The sequence below is a fragment of the Oratosquilla oratoria genome, chromosome 4 (genome assembly GCF_046742065.1).
Source record: "Oratosquilla oratoria isolate Oo_2021 chromosome 4, ASM4674206v1, whole genome shotgun sequence".
NCBI lineage: Eukaryota > Metazoa > Arthropoda > Malacostraca > Stomatopoda > Squillidae > Oratosquilla > Oratosquilla oratoria.
Window position 1 is genome coordinate 57595343 of NC_134780.1, and position 18782 is coordinate 57614124.

At 36.5% G+C, this 18782-nt stretch overlaps 1 protein-coding gene across 5 annotated transcripts in view; it reads right to left on the reverse strand.

The window, feature by feature from the left end:
- The window catches only part of Sgf11 (SAGA associated factor 11kDa), a 149399-nt gene that overhangs the window by 56962 nt on the left and 73655 nt on the right, over positions 1-18782 (reverse strand). For all 5 annotated transcript variants that reach the window (XM_076184221.1, XM_076184218.1, XM_076184222.1 and 2 more), the window contains one exon: positions 12563-12761. In XM_076184221.1, coding sequence (XP_076040336.1) covers positions 12563-12761 — 199 coding nt within the window. The remainder of the gene's footprint in view (positions 1-12562; positions 12762-18782) is intronic.

Here is an 18782-nt window from a genome sequence, read left to right on the forward strand (position 1 = left end):
AAGCTTAAGGAACAAAATGTTGTGAGAAGAAATGAGAAACATAGAGAAGGAAGATTAATTTACAACAAAACCTTGTAAAACTTGGAAAAAAAAATCAAAAAGCTAGTTGGGGGAAATTTTGCAAATGATGAAACCAAGATGGAAGAGAAATGGAACATTTTTAAAGAAATATATAATTAGGGTACAGATAAACATGTGCCTAAGCAGAAACAGAAAAGGGTGTAAAGTGCTGGTATAATAAAAAGTGTAGCGATGCTGTAGAAGAGACAAAGCTTGGAAAAGATGAAAAAAAGAGACAAAAAAGTGACTAAATGGCAAACATATATCAAACTGAGAAATGAATATGTAGACATATGCAGAGAGGAAAAAAGAAACCATGAAAGAGATAAAATAGGCAAATGCAAAGATCAATCTAAACTATTTTACAGATATGTAAATAATAAACTAAAAGACAAACATGAAATAGTGAAACTGTATGAAGGAAATAAAGAATACACAGAAAATGTAGAAATGGCTGAAGTAATGATCAGACACTTTAAGTGTGTATTTACAGTTGAAAGCTCACAAATGTGGGATGATGGATAACAAGAAAGATCCCCCAAAATGAAAGTAATAATGGGGACACAAAAAGAAATAAGGGACCAAATAAAGAAACTTGATGTCAGAAAGTCACCTGGGCCAGACAGAATAGCGAACTGGGTATTAAAAGAATGTATAGATGAACTCACAGATAAAATACACAAGATACTTGACTTCTCACTCAAAGAAGGAAAAGTACCACAATATTGGAAAAATGCAAATACTGTACCAATATATAAGGAAGGAGATAAAGAAAATCCAACAAACTATAGACTGGTACCCCTTACAAGCACAATTGCAAAAATATGTGAAAGAGTTATCAAAATAAATGGACTTGGAAGAGAACAAAATACTAAACCCCAACCAATTTGGATTTAGAAGTGGAAGATCATGTACTACAAACTTAATATGCTTTTACTTAAGATTGGTAGAAATAATACAAGAAAGAGATGGCTGGGCAGACTGTACCTTCTTGGACTTACAAATGGCTTTTGACAAAGTACCACCCAAAAAACTAAGAAAAATTGAAACAATAGGTGGAATAAAGGGAAAATTATTGGAATGGATGAAAAACTTCTTGAATGGAAGAAAAATGAGAGTGGTACTTAGAGAAAAGAACTCAAATTGGGTAAATATGATAAGTGAAGTCCCCCAAGGCTCCGTATTGGCTCCGATAATGTTTGCTGTTTATATACATGACGTGGATGATGGAATTGAATGTTATATAAACTTCTTTGCAGATGGTGTGAAACTATTGAAGAGAGTAAGTAAAGAAGATTGCAAATCTTTTCAAGAAGACTTGGACAAAGTCCGGAAATGGATTATATAGAATGAAGTGAATATCAACATTAAGAAATGTAGTATAATGGAATTTGGAAAAAAGTAAAAATAGAATATCCAGTCAATACAAAATTGGTACAAAGAAAGTTACAAAAGCAAACTCAGAAAGAGGCCTAGGAGTAATTATCTTAAACGACATGACAACCGACAAACATATAAACAAAATAGTTGGAGAAACTTACAATTTCATAAGATCAATGAAAGTGGCCTTTGACTACATGGATGAGGAAATGAATGAGGAAAATACTAGTTGCACTGATAAGACCAAAATTAGAATATGCAACATCACTATGGACACCTAGTACAATAAAAAACATAAACTAGAAAGAATTCAAAGAGCATTGACAAAGATGGTACCAACACTTAGCAAGTTGACATACAAACAAAGACTGGACAAACTAAACTTACTAACTCTGGAACAAAGAAGAGAAAGATGTGATTTGATAACCATCTACAGAATTATGAAAGGGATAGAAATCCTTGATAGGGATGACCTACTTAAATGGGACAGAAGAAATGCAAGAGGGCACAAGAAGAAACTTAAGGACAGACGCCGACCACGGAACTGGCAACACCTTTGTCGCTGGGCCCCAAAGAAGAGGATATACAAAAAAGGAAACCTGGTTTGTATTGCATGGGAGGGGAGAAATAGTTGGTGCCCGAAATGATATCTCTGCAGTGCTAGTTTAATGTATTAAGATGTAATTAGAAAAAAAAAAAAGGGAAACCGACAACTTTGAATCAGAGCCATCTAGTGATGCCATGCTGACCTGATGTAAACAAACTTTACAATACTCCAGCGACCACGAGGGAATATCACAACGATGCTTTTTCTGGATTCAGTGAGTACGAAAGGAGTTAAGTCGAATCTTAAGAGACTAGAGAGGGATATGAGCAAAAATAGGATACAGTGGGAGAATGAAATTATGGAATTAAGGAACGAAATCGTTAGACTAATGGACTGCTTAGTGCAAGCAAACATCAAAACTTCCAACCTGAGGAAAACTAACTTGGATCTAAGAAAAGAGATTAAGGAAATGAAAAATGATACAAGAGAGCTGAAGAGTGATAATGAAAAGAAGAGAATTAATGATACTACCAATAGCAAAAACTTAAAAAAGAGGTAAACAACAAAAGACAAGAAATGACTGAAAAAATCGAAGAGAACTTAGGTGAGGAAAGTATCCAAAAGATTAAGAAATGGAAGGAAAATATTGAAAATAAAGAAAATGTTTTCAAAGAAATAGTCCAATAACAAATGCAGGAAAATGCAAAAGACACAATTATCCAAGTAATTGATGAAAAAGCAAATTGGGTCAGAGACACAGTGGATAGGAAAAAATGTATTGTGGTATATGGACTAAAAAAAAAAAAAAAAAAAATGATCTGGTGAGATACATGAGAGACAAAAAAAGAAAGAGACAGCAATAGCAATACTAAAAGATTTTCAGGATGGAGACCAAGACACAGCGAAAGAAGTAGATGATGCATATCGGATTGGTCACTACTCTAAGGATAGAAAATCAACCCCTAAAGATAAAACTAAGATTACAAATGGTAGTAGAAGACATATTTGAAAAAGGAGGTAACTTGGCAAGGAGCGAAAAGTACAATAAGATATGGATAAAAAGAGAAACGAGTATTGAGGAATTAGAAAAAGAGAAGACACTAAGAGATGAAGCAAAGAAAAAAAACACGAAGAGAACGGAGACTGAAAACAAGGAATTCTATTGGAGAGTAATCAACATGAGACTGAGGAAATGGTACATCAGAATGGGCAAACCAAGGGCAGGAAAAAAAAAAAAAAAAAATGGAGAAAGAAGAAAATTGAAAGTGGCCTATACCAACATCAACGGATTAATTTCAGGACTGAATAAACTTAATGATTACCTGCTAGAAGAAAAATCAGACATAATGGGAATTGTGGAGACTAAACTAAGGGGTGAAATACCATCCATTGATGTTGGACATGGACTATAAAATTACTGAATTAAAAATAGAGACAAGAAACAGGGAAGAAGAATCATGTTCTTGGCCAAGAAAAACTTGAATGTGACAAAAATTGCAGAGGGCAAAGGTAATGTGGAACTGATTATGATAAAAGTCGAAGACAACAACATGAAAAGCAGAAAGTTTGTGGTAACTTATGTGTCCCCAAAAATGAATGCTTGGAAAGAGAACAAGAATACGAAAATGCTAGAAGACACAAGGCAATCATTATATGAGATACTAATGGGCAGGGGTAATCTGGTAATTATGGGGGACTTCAATTGCAAAGAAATTGGTTGGGAGAACATGACAGTGAGAGGAAAAGACTTGTGGGGTAATGTACTACTGGACATGACCATGGAATACACTATGACTCAGTGGGTCAGTGTAAACACCAGATACAGAAATAACGAGCAGCAGTTGAAACTAGATTAAATATTTACAACAGAACTTGAAATTGTGGATAAAATCCAATACAAGACACCAATTGGAAAGAGTGACCATATACTCATTGAGACTCAACTAAAGGAAGAAATATACATGGAGAGAAATGAAAAGCATAGGAAAGGAAGATTGATGTACAACAAAACGGACTTTGCAAAACTAAAGAAATTCTTCCAGAATGCAAACTGGGAAAAATTTTACATGGAAGAGACAAAAGTGGAAGAGAAATGGGATATCTTGATGGATAATTACAATGAAGGGGTGAATAGGCACATACCAAGACAGAAGCTAGAGTGTACATTAAATGCTGGTTCGACAAAAGATAAAAGGGACAGATGAATAAAAAAAAAAATAAAAAAAAATTACAGACATCAAACTAAGAAACAAATATGTAAAAATAACCAGGGAAGAAAAAAACTATGAAAAAGACATATTAGAAAAATACAGGGACCAACCTATACTATTCTACAGATATATAAATGACAAACTCGAAAGATTGAAACTGCACGAAGGAAATAAAGAATTATAGATGATGTAGAAATGGCTGAAATTATGATCAAGCATTTTAAATCTGTATTCACAATTGAAAACTCACAAAATTGGGAGAAAGGACAGAGATCCCCTGCAATGAAAGAAATAACAGTGACACAGAAAGAAATAAGAGAATAAATAAAAAAAACCTTGACATCAGAAAGTCACACATGCTGGATGGAATTGCAAATTGGATATTGAAAGAATGTAGAGATGAACTAACGGACAAAATACACAAGATAATTGATTTCTCACTCAAAGAAGGAAAAGTACCACATACAAACATATACCAAAGGCTTTTTTCCCCTTACAAGGGAGGTAGCCAAAAAACAAAGGCATTAAAACCACTGCCACCCACTCCATCCCTACCACACTCCACTCCCCTCCACTCTCTACCTTCCCTCTTATCTTAGCACCTCCTGGATGACGGGTCATCTTGTCCACTGCCCTGGGTCAGAAGCAGTGTTGCAAGACATAGCACATCCAAAGCAAGGCTGCTTCATTTAATTGGCGACCCCCCCTCTCTACCCCCTCATGCAGAAAAGGAGAAGACGGGGAGAAATCCTTTCAGGCTGCGTCAAATTTTTCTCATATACACTCTCTCACCCCCCATCCCCCACCCTTCCACCTCATAGATCACAACATCATCTATATACAACCATTCTCCATATACTCCCTCACCCCCCATCCCCCACCCTTCCACCTCATGGATCACAACATCATCTATATACAACCATTCTCCATTCACCCGTCTTCTGTCCTTTCCCATCCTTCCTCAACAGACCCAAAGCCCCTTTTACACCCATCCATCCATCTCATCCTAGGTCACCCCTCATGTTCACTCCTTCCACATCTGCCTTTCAATGCAAATATTGTACCAATATATAAAAGGAGGAGACAAAGAAAAACCAACCAACTATAGACCAGTCTCCCTTACAAGTACTATAGCAAAAATATGTGAAAAAGTTATCAAAAATAAATGGATTAAACACTTGGAGGATAACAAAATACTAAATCCAAAACAATTTGGATTTAGAAGTGGAAGATCATGCGCCACAAACTTAATATGCTTTTAGATTTACAAAAAGTATTTGATAAAGTACCACACAAAGCTACTAAGAAAATTTGAAACAATAGGTGGAGTACAAGGAAAGTTATTGGAATGGATGAAAGATTTTTTGAATGGGAGAAAAATGAGGGTGATACTCAGAGACAAGAATTCAAATTGGGAAGAAATGATAAGTGGAGTCCCACAAGGCTCTGTATTGGCTCCGATAATGTTTGCCATATATATAAATGACATGGATGGAGGTGTGGAATGTTATATGAGCTTCTTTGCAGATGATGCAAAACTACTAAAGAGAGTAAGTATAGAGAATGATTGCAAATCATTACAAGACCTGGCAAAATCTGGAAATGGAGTCAGAGTGAAATAAATTTCAACATCAAGAAATGTAGTATAATGGAATTTGGAAAAACCAAAAACAGAATATCAGGACAATACAAAATTGGTACAAAGGAAATTAAAAAAGTCAACTTGGAAAGGGACCTAGGAGTACCTATCACCAATGACACGACACCAGACAAACATATCAACAAATTAGTAGGAGAAACTTTCAATTTATTAAGATCAATGAAAGTGGCTTTTGAATACATAGATTTTGAAGTGGTAAAGAAAATATTAATTACATTGATAAGACCAAGATTGGAGTACACTGCGACATTATGGACACCTAGTACTAAAAGGAGCAAAGAAATTAGAAAAATTCAAAGAGCAACGACAAAGATGGCACCAACACTCTCCAATTTGATGTACAAAGATTGAACAAACTCGAACTACCTACCCTGGAACAAAGAAGAGAAATAAGAGACCTGCTAACCATATACAGAATTATGAAAGGGATGGAAGTCCTTGATAGAGATGACTTATTAAAGTGGGATAGAAGAAAATCCAGGACACGAAAAGAAACTTAAAAAGGATAGATATTGAAGAGATCTGAAAAAGAATAGCTTCCCACACAGTGATAGATATCTGTTTCCTCATTCAATTTGTTCGATATCTACCACTCTGGGTGGAAAGCTATTCTTTTTCAGATCTCCTCCGTGACTATCCTTTTTAAGTTTCTTTTCATGTCCTCTTGTTTTTCTTATATCCCATTTTAATAGATCAGTTCTATCAAGGACTTCCATCGCTTTCATAATTCTGTATATGGATAGTAGATCTCCTCTTTCTCTTTTTTGTTCCACGATTGGTAGTTCGAGTTTGTCCAATCTTTCTTTGTATGTCAAATTGGAGTGTTGGTGCTATCTTTGTTATTGCTCTTTGAATTCTTTCTAATTTCTTTATGTTCTTTTTAGTACTGGGTGTCCATAGTGTCAAAGCACACTCCAATCTTGGTCTTATCAATGTAACTAATATTTTCTTTACTATTTCTTCATCCATGTAGTCACAGTCCACTTTCATTTATCTTAGTAAATTGAAAGTTTCTTTGACTATTTTGTTGATATGTTTGTCTAGTGCCAAGTCATCGCTGATTACTCCTGGGTATCAATTCAGAGTTGATTTTTTAAAATTTTGTACCAATCTTATATTGTCTCACTATTCTATTTTTACTTTTTCCAAACTCCATTATACATTTCTTGATGTTGAAGTTCACTTCACACTTTTGACTCCATTCCCAGAGTTTGTCCAGGTCATTTTGTAGTAATTTACAATCTTCCTCTGTACTTACTCTCTTTAGTAGTTCTGCATCATCTGCAAAGAAGTTCAAACAACATTCCACATCTTCATCCATGTCATTTATATATATGGCAAACATTATCAGAGCAAATACAGAACCTTGTGGGACTCCACTTATTATTTCTTCCCAGGTCAAGTTCTAGTCTCTATGTACCACCCTAATTTTTCTCCCATTCAAGAAGTCTTTCATCCATTCCAATAGCTTTCCTTGTACTCCACCTATTGTTTAAATTTCTTGGTAGCTTTTTGTGTGGTACTTTATCAAATGCTTTTTGTAAATATAAGAAGGCACAATCTGCCCATCCATCCCTTTCTTGTATAGTAAAAGCAAATCAAGTTTGTGGCACATGATCTTCCCCGTCTAAATCAAAATTGTTTTGGATTTAGTATATATTCTCTTCCAAATTTACTTTTGATAACTTTTTCACATATTTTTGCCATTGTACTTGTAAGGGAGACTGGTCTATTGTTAGTTGGATTTTCTTTGTCCCCTCCTTTGTATATTGGTACAATATTTGCATTTCTCCAATCTTGAAGTACTTTTCCTTCTTTGAGTGAAAAATAAATTATGTATTTTGTCCGTTAGTTCATCTATACATTCTTTTAATATCCAATTTGCAATTCCATCTGGTCCTTGTGATTTTCTGACATCAAGGTTTTTTATTTGGTCCTTTATTTCTTTCTGTGTCACCATTATCTCTTTCATTGGGGGGATCTTTCTGTCCTTCCTCCCAATTTTGTGAACTTTCAACTGTGAATACAGATTTAAAATGTTCATAATTTCAGCCATTTCTGCATCATCTATATTTTCATTATTTCCTTCATGCAGTTTCATTATTTCATGTTTATCTTTCAGTTTGTCATTTACATACCTGTAGAATAGTTTAAATTGCTCCTTGCATTTTTGTATTATGTCCTTTTTATAATTTCTTTTTTCTCCCTGTGTATTTTTACATATTCATTTCTTAGTTTGATGTATATTTGCCATTTGGCCTTTTTTTTTTCTCATCTTTTCCAGGCTTTGTCTCTTCTATCCATAGCCTCACTACACTTTTTGTTATACCAGCACTTTATGTACACCCATTATTGTTTCTGCTTTGATATGTATTTGTCTATTCCCTCCTTGTAATTTTCTTTTAATAGGTTCCATTTCTCTTCCAGCTTTGTTTCTTCATTTAAGAACTTTTACCAGTTTGCATTTTATGAAAAATAAGTTTCTCAAAATCTGTTTTGTTGTACATTAGTCTTCCTTTTCTGTTTCTCATTTCTTCTCAAATCAATATGTTCTTTTAGTTCAAACTCTATTAGTATGTGGTTACTCATCCCATTTGGGGTCTTGTATTCCATTTTATCCATGATTTCAGGCTCTGATGGTTTTTCATTGTTTCCATATCTGGTATTTTCCTTTATCCATGGAGTCAATGTGCATTCAGTGGTCATATCCAGTAAAATGTTTCCTCAAAGTTCTTCTCCACCTTTCACTGTCATTTCTTCCCAACATATTTCTTTTGAGTTAAAGTCACCCATAATTATTATGTTCCCTCCTTTCAATAATTCAATTAATGCATTCTTTGTGTCTTCCAGTATTTTGGAATGATCACTATCTGTCCAAGACTGTTTTTGGGGGCACATATATTACTATAAATATTCTACTTTTCATGTTTCTGTTTTTAACTTTAATCATAATCAATTCCACATTATTTTTTCCTTCTGTTATCTTTGTCACATTTAAACCTTTCTTAGTTAAAAATATGACTCCACCCTGTTTCTCCATTCTATTTTCTGCCTAATGTTTGTATGGACCTTGTCCTACAGTATTCAATGGTAGTTTTGTCTCAACAATTCCCATTATATCTGGTTTCTCTATTGACAGGTAGTCATTTAATTTGTTTAGTCCTGAAATCATGCTATGTTAGTATATGTTATTTTATTTGTTTGTTTTTCTCTTTTTTTTTTGTTTATGTTTCCTTTTTTTGATATACCATTTTCTCAGTCTCAGGTCCAAAACCCATTCTTTTCAACTCATACATTTTTGTAATTTTCACTATTTGCCAGCTTTGCTGCTTTTGATAATACTTCTTCAGCTATAATTTGAGACCTTAGTTTGATTTTTAGTGGCCTCTACTGTTTTCCTCTAGAGCATTGTCCCATTCTATGCACTTCTTCAATCTCTTTGTCCATTCCTGTCCCTCCTCTTTTGTAACTCTTTCAGAATTGCCTTTGCAATTTTTCTCTTTTTTTTTTCTTTGGTATTTGTATATATTATGTTTTTCTTTAATAAGCTACAATGCATTTTTTTATCCACTTTGTCTCTTACTCAGTTTTCCTTTTCTTTAATTATTTTAATTATTATTTCTTTAGCATTTTCCTGTACCTGCTGTTGTATTATTTCTTTAAATGTTATTTTTGGATTTTCTTGCTCTAGCTTCCATTGATTTTTTATTTCTATGAGATCTGTCTCCTTAATTGATTCTCCAACTTTTTCAGTCACTGCTTTTATTTCTTTTATGACCTCTTTTTATCTCAAATCTTCATTTTTGTTCTTATCTTCATTTTTTATTATTGGGTGTGGAGTGTATTCAGGAATGGAATGGGTGGGAATGATTTTATGCCTTTTCCTTTTTGGCTACCTCCCTTGTAAGGAGGAAAAAAGCCTTGGTATATGTATGTATTATCACTTCTGACCATATTTAATTCACTTTTTAGATCATTAAGTTCTCTGTTCATCCCTTCACTGGCTTTTCGTAGATAGGTCATATCTCTGTGCATTGCTCTATAATCTATTTTCAAATCTATCAGTTCCTCCATCAAGTCAGTAATATCCCGATTTCTTAGTATATTGTTATACCTAGTTTCTCTTTCTAAATCTAAACCTCCACCTAATAATCCTCTTTCTCTTGGAAACCCTGAAAAATCATTTGTGTTCCACCTTTGAGATGACTTTGGGGTATCACTCAAAAAAGATTTTTTCGGTATCACCCCCAGTGGTCATTCGACTCTGCTCACGTCCAATCCTCTCTTCGTTGGTTCATTTTTCCTTTTTTCTTCTTTTCTATCCTCCATTTTGTGTGTTTAACCCCTTCCATACGGTGCCGCACACGTAGGCGTCATGGACTTAGATCTCGGTGGCAGCAGCCAATGCCAGCCGTACGACGTGTCGTAATAATACTCGCATCATAAAATATAGTCACCGCTTATATCGATCGTTCTCTCTTCACCCGTGGATTTTGATAACCATAGAAAATGCGATTACAAAAGAATTGGAAAGAATGTCATTATGGAGGGGCGACTACAATAAATATAATCAAGACGCCGATATGGCAGCCTCGCGAATACACTCGCTCCCCATGACGCCTACGTGTGCGGCACCGTATGGAAGGGGTTAATACACTATATCAAACTAGATACTTATTTTGCCATTGTGGTCACATGAAAAACACAACAGCTTCTCTTTCTTAAATACAACTTAGGCATTTCCTTGTTATTGTCGAAAAAGCACTGAATGTGTGTGCGTGTGTATATATGATATATATATATATATCAATATATATATCAATATATATATATCAATATATATATATATATATATATATATATATATATATATATACACACACAGTGAGACCTCTCATTAATGGATGTTAATTAGCTGTGTTTGCAGTCTTTTTTGGTGTTTTGGAGTGGTTTTTGGGTGGCATAGTGATTGCACGCACTAAACAACAGCGCCAAAAACACCGAAAACAAAGCGAAAACACTGCAAACACAGCTAATTATCATCCGTTAATGAGAGGTCTCACTTATACACACACACTCGTGTACATATATTTTGTCACTAAGCAATCTATTCAGTTATATTAATTTTTTTTTTGCACAAGATGCAGAGCATATATCACTAGCACAATATAAACATCATCTACAACATATACATATATTACTGTAATATATACAAGCTTTTATCCGATATATTCCTGCCCTCCAAATGAACATTTTTCTATATGCTATTGTACTTTTTAGAGGTAAACATTAGTATTTGGAGTAGTCTTTAACCAATTTACCACTCTCCCCAAAACTGACTTTCCCGAGAGACCTTTGGCTTTATCATTGTGGATAATTGAGTGACTACTGTATGACAAAACTTATATAGCATGAAACTTGAGGGAAGTGATAGAAAAGGATGAAAAGGGTAGAGAATTTGAAAAAGATATGGAAATGACAAATACAGTAATGATAACCAAATTAAATTAATACTAATGCACAGTACGTTTGTCTGGCTAGCACTACTAAAATGTCAACTTTCTTTTTTTCTTTCTTTCTTAACCACAAGAAAATGGTGACAAGAAAGGTCTGGGAACATATTCATAAACAAAGTATGCCTTCCTCATGAGAAAACATTAATTTGCTCCAACATAAAGTTAAAGCACCTTAGGCACTTATTTTCATATTTTTGCAAACATCTAATGTGAATATCATTTACAAGTAAAAATATATAGAACAAATTCAAATACTTATAAAAGTACTTTCAGATTCTTGTTTGACATCAGCATCAACTTAAACAGTTCACTTTTACTAAAATTAAAAGTAAATGCCTTTTCAGATTTCATGAACCTAAAATAAATTCTAAAATATTTTTCTAAACCAAGTTAAACTTCAATAAAAATAACTTATATAGAACATCGCAAATCAAATATTTGCACTCGACTCAAAATTGGACACCGGGAAGCAATTTACCTTAGTCACAAGTATAAGATCAAAAGTATTCATACAAAAAAATGCAACATAGTCAAATCTTACTATTTGAAGTAAACACAATTTCAACAATATCAACTAAAACTTGTTCTTAATCAAAATTAGTAAATCAAGCACTGCTTCTTCAAAGAATATATGCATCCCCAACATGGTTATGATGATACTTATATTCACGCATACAAAACCATTTCAACTGAAACATCCCTCACACTATGTAAAAACTCAATACAATCAATGGACCTTATCCATGTGCAGTTCAATTTCTGTTAGCATCTCCGACTTTTTTTCTGAATACCACCTGACTTCAAAGCATTGATGCCTCACTGAATACCTCAATCCATATGATTAACAATTCATTAAAGTTGTTACATATTAACTTTATCTCTGGAAAAATTCAAAATCCACAACTGCAAGTTTCCCATACTTGAAATTTTCCCTCTATTCCATGAGAAGTAATTATATCCATCAAACTTTAAATAGGAACAAGCTTTAAACAATATGTTTCTGATGAATGTCATCTACATCCAACTCCTTATTCTACCAATTCCTTACTGAATTCCATAATCCTTGAACTTTTTATAAGTGCAGTATTCCAACTCCCAACTTGAAAAAATATAACTTGACAAAATAGTATAAATAATTTGTTTTAAGCTTGACTCAGCTACTGTGTCCATCCACCTCCCCCTGACCTACCTTGATGTTTTTACTACGTCTAGGGGAGTTCCTGTCTCTCTTCTTTCTCTTGCGGTCTATATACCAGTCATCATCGTCATCATCATCACTGCCCAGGTGATTTGTTGTGTTCTCCTTGGTGGAGTTTTGGATTCGACGACTTGCAATGCGTGAGGAATTGCGACCCATTCCCATGCACTTCTCCAAGTGGGGAGCAAACCTTTACAATACACAAAGAAATTATTAGTGGCAACATGATATAACAGAGGGAAATTTGCATAACCAATCCCCACACTTCTATAATACACTTTCTTGATCTTGTACTTGCTAACATCTGAGGACCTATCAATGGGTACCTGCAAGTATGGTCATGCAAGGTGGACACTAGAATGAATCAGCCCCCTACTACCCACCTTCAAAACCTGTCAATGCCTTCATCTCCATCTGGAGGTGCAGCATTGTGAGGTTGTCACTCTTTGGATTGGGCTGAAGATTTCTATTACCTTCAACTCTATTTCCTCAAATTTTTCACATGCGGACAGCTGACAAACTGTGACTTCTTCCCCCAAACTACTTTAAGCCAGTGACAGAAAATCCCATACTAATACAGTACAGACAACAGCCCAATCCCAGAGATTTACACAAGGATCTGAGGAGTGTTGCTAGCTGCTGTGAGGCTACAGGTTTCCAATCAGTGAAACTCAAGGCAACAATTATTATTAGTGCTAACATCTGAAAATATTACTCCCCTCAAGTTGACAATTACACTTATCATTTCTTCAAGTTAATGTCAAATAATCCATTTTTTCTGGCTTATGTCAGAAAATCTATGGAGGCACATTGAGAAAGTATGAATAACAAAATAATCATTAGTGGAATAGACTTAGTAACAGGATTTCAATGTAACCAAGGAACCTGGGGTGATTTAAACATTTTTACCTGCGCCCAAAATGTAAAACTGAATTTATTCTGGAATTTAAGAAAATAGAAATAAGAGAGGAAATGTATAGACATGGAAGACAAAACAATCCAATGTTAATTTTGCTTAAAAAAAAAGGAGAGAGAGAGAAAGAGAGAGAGAGAGAGAGAGAGAGAGAGAGAGAGAGAGAGAGAGAATAAAAAAACATTTACAATACAAGTGTGGAAAATTATGTGCCAAAAATGAGTGGGAGTGGGGGAGAGAGAGAGAGAGAGAGAGAGAGAGAGAGAGAGAGAGAGAGAGAGAGAGAGAGAGAGAGAGAGAGAGAGGGAGAGAGAGAGAGAGAGAGGTGGGGGAGAGAGGGGAGAGGTGGGGGAGAGAGGGGAGAGGTGGGAGGAGAGAGGGGAGAGTGGGGGGAGAGAGGGGAGAGTGGGGGGAGAGAGGGGAGAGGTGGGGGAGAGAGGGGAGAGGTGGGGGGAGAGGAGGGGAGAGGTGGGGGAGAGAGGGGAGAGGGGAGAGGTGGGGGAGAGAGGGGAGAGGTGGGGGAGAGAGGGGAGAGGTGGGGGGAGAGAGGGGAGAGGTGGGGGAAGAGAGGGGAGAGGTGGGGGAAGAGAGGGGAGAGGTGGGGGAAGAGAGGGGAGAGGTGGGGGGAGAGAGGGGAGAGGAGAGGGGAGAGGTGGGGGGAGAGGGGAGAGGTGGGGGGAGAGAGGGGAGAGGTGAGGGGTACAGAGAGATGGGGGAGGGAGGGAGGGAGGGACAGCAAGAGAGAGAGAGCTAAATACTCATATGGTAAATGCTGAGGAAAAAGAATACTGAAACAGATTGTGAATCACTGCAGAGAGACCTGAACAAGGTTTAGAAATGGAGTCAGAAATGGAAAGTGAACTTCAATATCAAGAAATATAGCATAATGGAATTTGGAGAGAAAAAAAAAAATCAGGACAATATAAAATCAGAACAAAGGAAATAAAGAAAGTGGGATCTGAAAAAGACCTGGGAATAATCATCACAAATGACATGTCCCCTGATAAACAGATAAACTAAACTGCTGAAGAATTCTACAACTTGTTAAGATCAATGAAGGTGGCCTTTAACTATTTGGAAGGAAGAAATGATGAAAAAAATATTAGTCACACTGATAAGCTTAGACTGGAGTATGCTGTGACATTATGGTCACCCAGTACCAAAATGAATATAAAGAAGATTGAAAGATTCCAGAAAGCAACTATAAACATGGTCCCAACACTTTCAAACCTGTCATGTGAGGAGAGATTGTCAAAACTGAAATTACCTACTCTGGAACAAAGAGAAAGAGGTGACCTACTAATCAGTACAGAATCATGAAAGGCATGGAAGTCCTTGATAGAGATGACTTAAATTGGGATAAAAGAAATACAAAGGGGCATGAACACAAACTCAAAAAGGACAGTTATAGAAGAAACCTGAGGGAAAAAAAAAAGAGCTTTCAACAGAATGGTGGTTGTCTGGAACCAACTGGATGAAACAACAGTATGTACAAAAACTATACATGAATTTAAGAGCAAACAAGACACTATGAGATACAAAGACAGGACACCATGAGCATAGCTCCTCTTCCCGTAAGATACAACTAAGTAAAACTAGGTAAAAGAGTCACAAATGAATATACACAAATATTAAGAGAAGGAAAAGAGAATTTTGAGAAGGATGTAGCTGACAATGTAAGGATCCTATGACATTCTTCAGATTTGTGAATGGTTGCAGCACAAAGAAGGAATATCCAAGTTAAAAGTTTAATAAATAGTATATGAAGAAGCAAAAATGCAACCAGAAATATTGAATATAAGCTTCCAATCAATATTTAGTATGGAAGAGGAGTCTGAGGGAGGAACACTTTAAGAAAAGGAAGATGTAGTGAACAACATAACTGTGGAAGTACGTGAGAAACTGGAGAACCGAAAGTGAGAAGGGCCTCAGGGCCAAATGGGATTTCAAATTTTATATTGAAAGTGCCGATACCTATTAGTGGATAAAATACATAAATAGATTGCATGTTCTCTGGAAGAGGGAAAGGTGCCATTGGACTGGAAATCTGCATATGTAGTACTAATATTCAAGGGAGGAAACAGGGAGGTAGCATTCAATTATAGGCCAGTGTCCTTGACCAGTACTATAGCCAAAACATATGAAAAATTGTAAAATACAGATGAATGAAATACTTGGAAGAGGAAGTAATCTTGGTTGACAATCAATTTTGACTTTGACGTTAGTATTTATTTATTTCTAAATTTATTATTTTTTTTTTACAATATTGCAAAAACTTGTGGAAAAATAATCTGAAGTATCTGCAATATACTAGTGAAATAAGAGTGTTGTACAGAATCATTTACTATTTCCTATCATCTCTTTTTAAAGAGTATCTCAGCAAGGCTGCTTCAATTAATCGGTGACCCACCCTTTCTGTCCCCTCATCCAGAAAAAGAGAAGATGGGGCTGCATCAAAATATCATTCACAAATACTCCTTTACCCCTCATCACCCACACACTCTCATGCATCACAGCATCTTCTGTCTTCTCCCTTCCTAAGCAGACATCCCACTCTTTCCCAATGCCTCTTTTACCCCATCCATCCATCTCATCCTTGGTCACCCCCTCATCTTCACTCCCTCCACCTCTGTCTTCTCTTTTATCAATCTTTCTTCACTTATTCTTTCTATGTGTCCAAACCGTCCCAATACTCTTTCATCAATCCTATTTCCCTACTCCCTACTTTCTCCAGTCTCTTTCCCTTAATATTCACTTCCAATTTGCTGCCATTCTCTCCCCCTGCTCATTTCATCACCCTATTTTTACCCACATTTACCTTCAACTTCCTTCTTTTGCATACCTTCCCAAACTGTCACTAACTTCCTTAATCCCTCCTCTGATCCTGCAACAAGCATAGTGCTGTCATCTTCCCTTTTTCTAATTTTTTTTTTTTAAATGAAAAAGATTGAATCAATTGTTGCCTTGAGTTTCACTAAGTGGAAATCACACAGCCCCAGAGCAGCTGTGCTCTCCCACAGATCTCTTTGGGAGGAAATTTTTGATGGTTGTCTATGTTGTATTAGTGTGGGACTGTTTCTATGTCACTTATGTGGTAGGGGAGGAGAGCCGTCACTAGCTGCCAGCTCCCCATATGTGAAAAAATGCAAGAAATACAGTTGAAGTCGACACAGATCTTCAGCCTTGTCTGGAGACAAAGTGTCATAATTCCCAATGGAAATGAGGGGGTTAACGGATTTTGAAAATTATCAGCTTTGCATCTTGCAGGACCAACACATGCAGGTGACCATTACTGGTCCCAGTGGAAGCTGAATTCAAATACAATCTAAAATTTAAAAAAAAATATATATATAAAAATATATATATATCTTGCCTGAAAGTCAAATGACATAAAAATTGCTGAACATAAAAGTAACATTTCATCACATGGATGAAGGCATTATGTGTGTGTGGGGGGGGGAATGAATGTTCAGTTTATCCCAGACTGGACTATGCAGCAGTGTTGTGGCCACATCTAATAATATAAGAAAAATAGAATACAAATGGAAGCAACTAAGATGATCCAAAGTCCAAATGGTAAGACATACAAGGAAAGACAGCAAACTGAGACTTCCTATATTGGATATGTAGAGAGATTGGTGACATAACCATGATATTTAGATCAGAAACCAAGTAAAGAAAAAAATAAGCAGAGGACCTGCTGATATGAGATGACAGATCAACAAGGGACCATAGTCTATCTATATACCAAAAGACATTTTTCCCCCTTATACGGGATGTAGCCAGCCAAAGCACACACACACACACCCCAACCTATCCAACTTCCATCCATCACCCATTTTCCCTTCTATCTTAGCGATTTGTGGATGAAGGGCCATTTCTGTCCCCTGCCCACTACCCAGGTCAGAAGTAATGCAACAAGACACAGTACATCCCACCAATTCACTTACTTTGTGACCCTCCCTCCTAGTTCCCTCATGCAAGAATAGAAAAGCCACATCAATTCATCATCCATTCACGACCATTCTCCACTCACTCCCATCTCTTGTCTCCTCCATTCCCTGTTCAAAAAACAATTCCATTTTACTAAAAGCTCCCTTCATCCCATCCAACTCATTCTCAGTCTTCCCCTCACATTCACTCCATCCAATTCTGTCTTCCTTTCTTTTTGCTAGTCTTTTCTTATTCATTCTTTCCATGTGACCAAACAACCCAGCATTCTTTCATCAACACCAACTGCCAGCTTCCTTTTCATGATATCATGGCAATGGAGATGATTGAATGGCTACAAGCAAAACAAGTTCTCTTGAAGGGCCAAGCCCCTGCATAACAGGGTCAGGCGTAGCCTGTTCCTTGTGTATGCATTTACCTCCGTTATGCTGTCCCCCAACCCCTTGTTGCTGTCCTGTACCATTTCTCTGAGTATTCTTTTTCTGTGGTGGGGGAATTCCCTGTGGTGGGGGAAAAGAATACTGCCACCAAGTGTTCCCACTTGGATCGTAAGAGGCGAGAAGAAAGGGACGGGGATTGGGACTAGGCATCCTTCTCCTTGTAGCCCCACAGGGGACATTCCTAAACGAAAAAGTGAAGGCATAAGAGGGTCTGGGAGTTTTCAGACCAGCACCCTAAGGTTTGGGTCTTTTAATGTGCATGGATGAGGTACAGATGAGAGTAAAAGGGAAGAGATAGGTAGTATGTTTGTGAGAAGAAAGATTGATGTGTTGGCTTTGAGTGAAACTAAGTTGAAAGGGAAGGGTGAGTGTAAGTTTGGGAGTGTAAGTGGGAGGTTATCAGGAGTGAAGGAAGGGCAAGGGAGGGAAGGGGTGGCTATTCTAGTAAGTGAAGAGATAGGTAAACGTGTAGTGGAGTGGAAGGAGGTTTCCTCAAGGATAATGTGGATGAAGGTGAAACTGGGAAAGGAGATGTGGGTTTTTGTAAGTGCATATGGGCCTGGCAGTGAGAAGAGTGTAGAAGAAAGGGAGGCCTTTTGGATAGATTTAAATGAGTGCATAGAGGAAATCGGAAGAAATGTCAATGTAATAGTACTGGGAGACCTTAATGCTAGGGTAGGAAATGGTCCAATTGATGGAGTGGTTGGGAAATGTGGAGTTCCAGGAAAGAATCGTAGTGGAGAGTTGATGGTGGAAATGTGTCTAGAGAGTTGTTGATAGCAAATACAGTGTTTCGGAAGAAAGTCAAGCATAAGTACACATGGGAGAGGGTGGTGGAGGGAAGGGTGGTAGATAGAGCGCTAATGGATTATGTAGTGGTAAATAGGATTATGATAGGAAGAGTTAA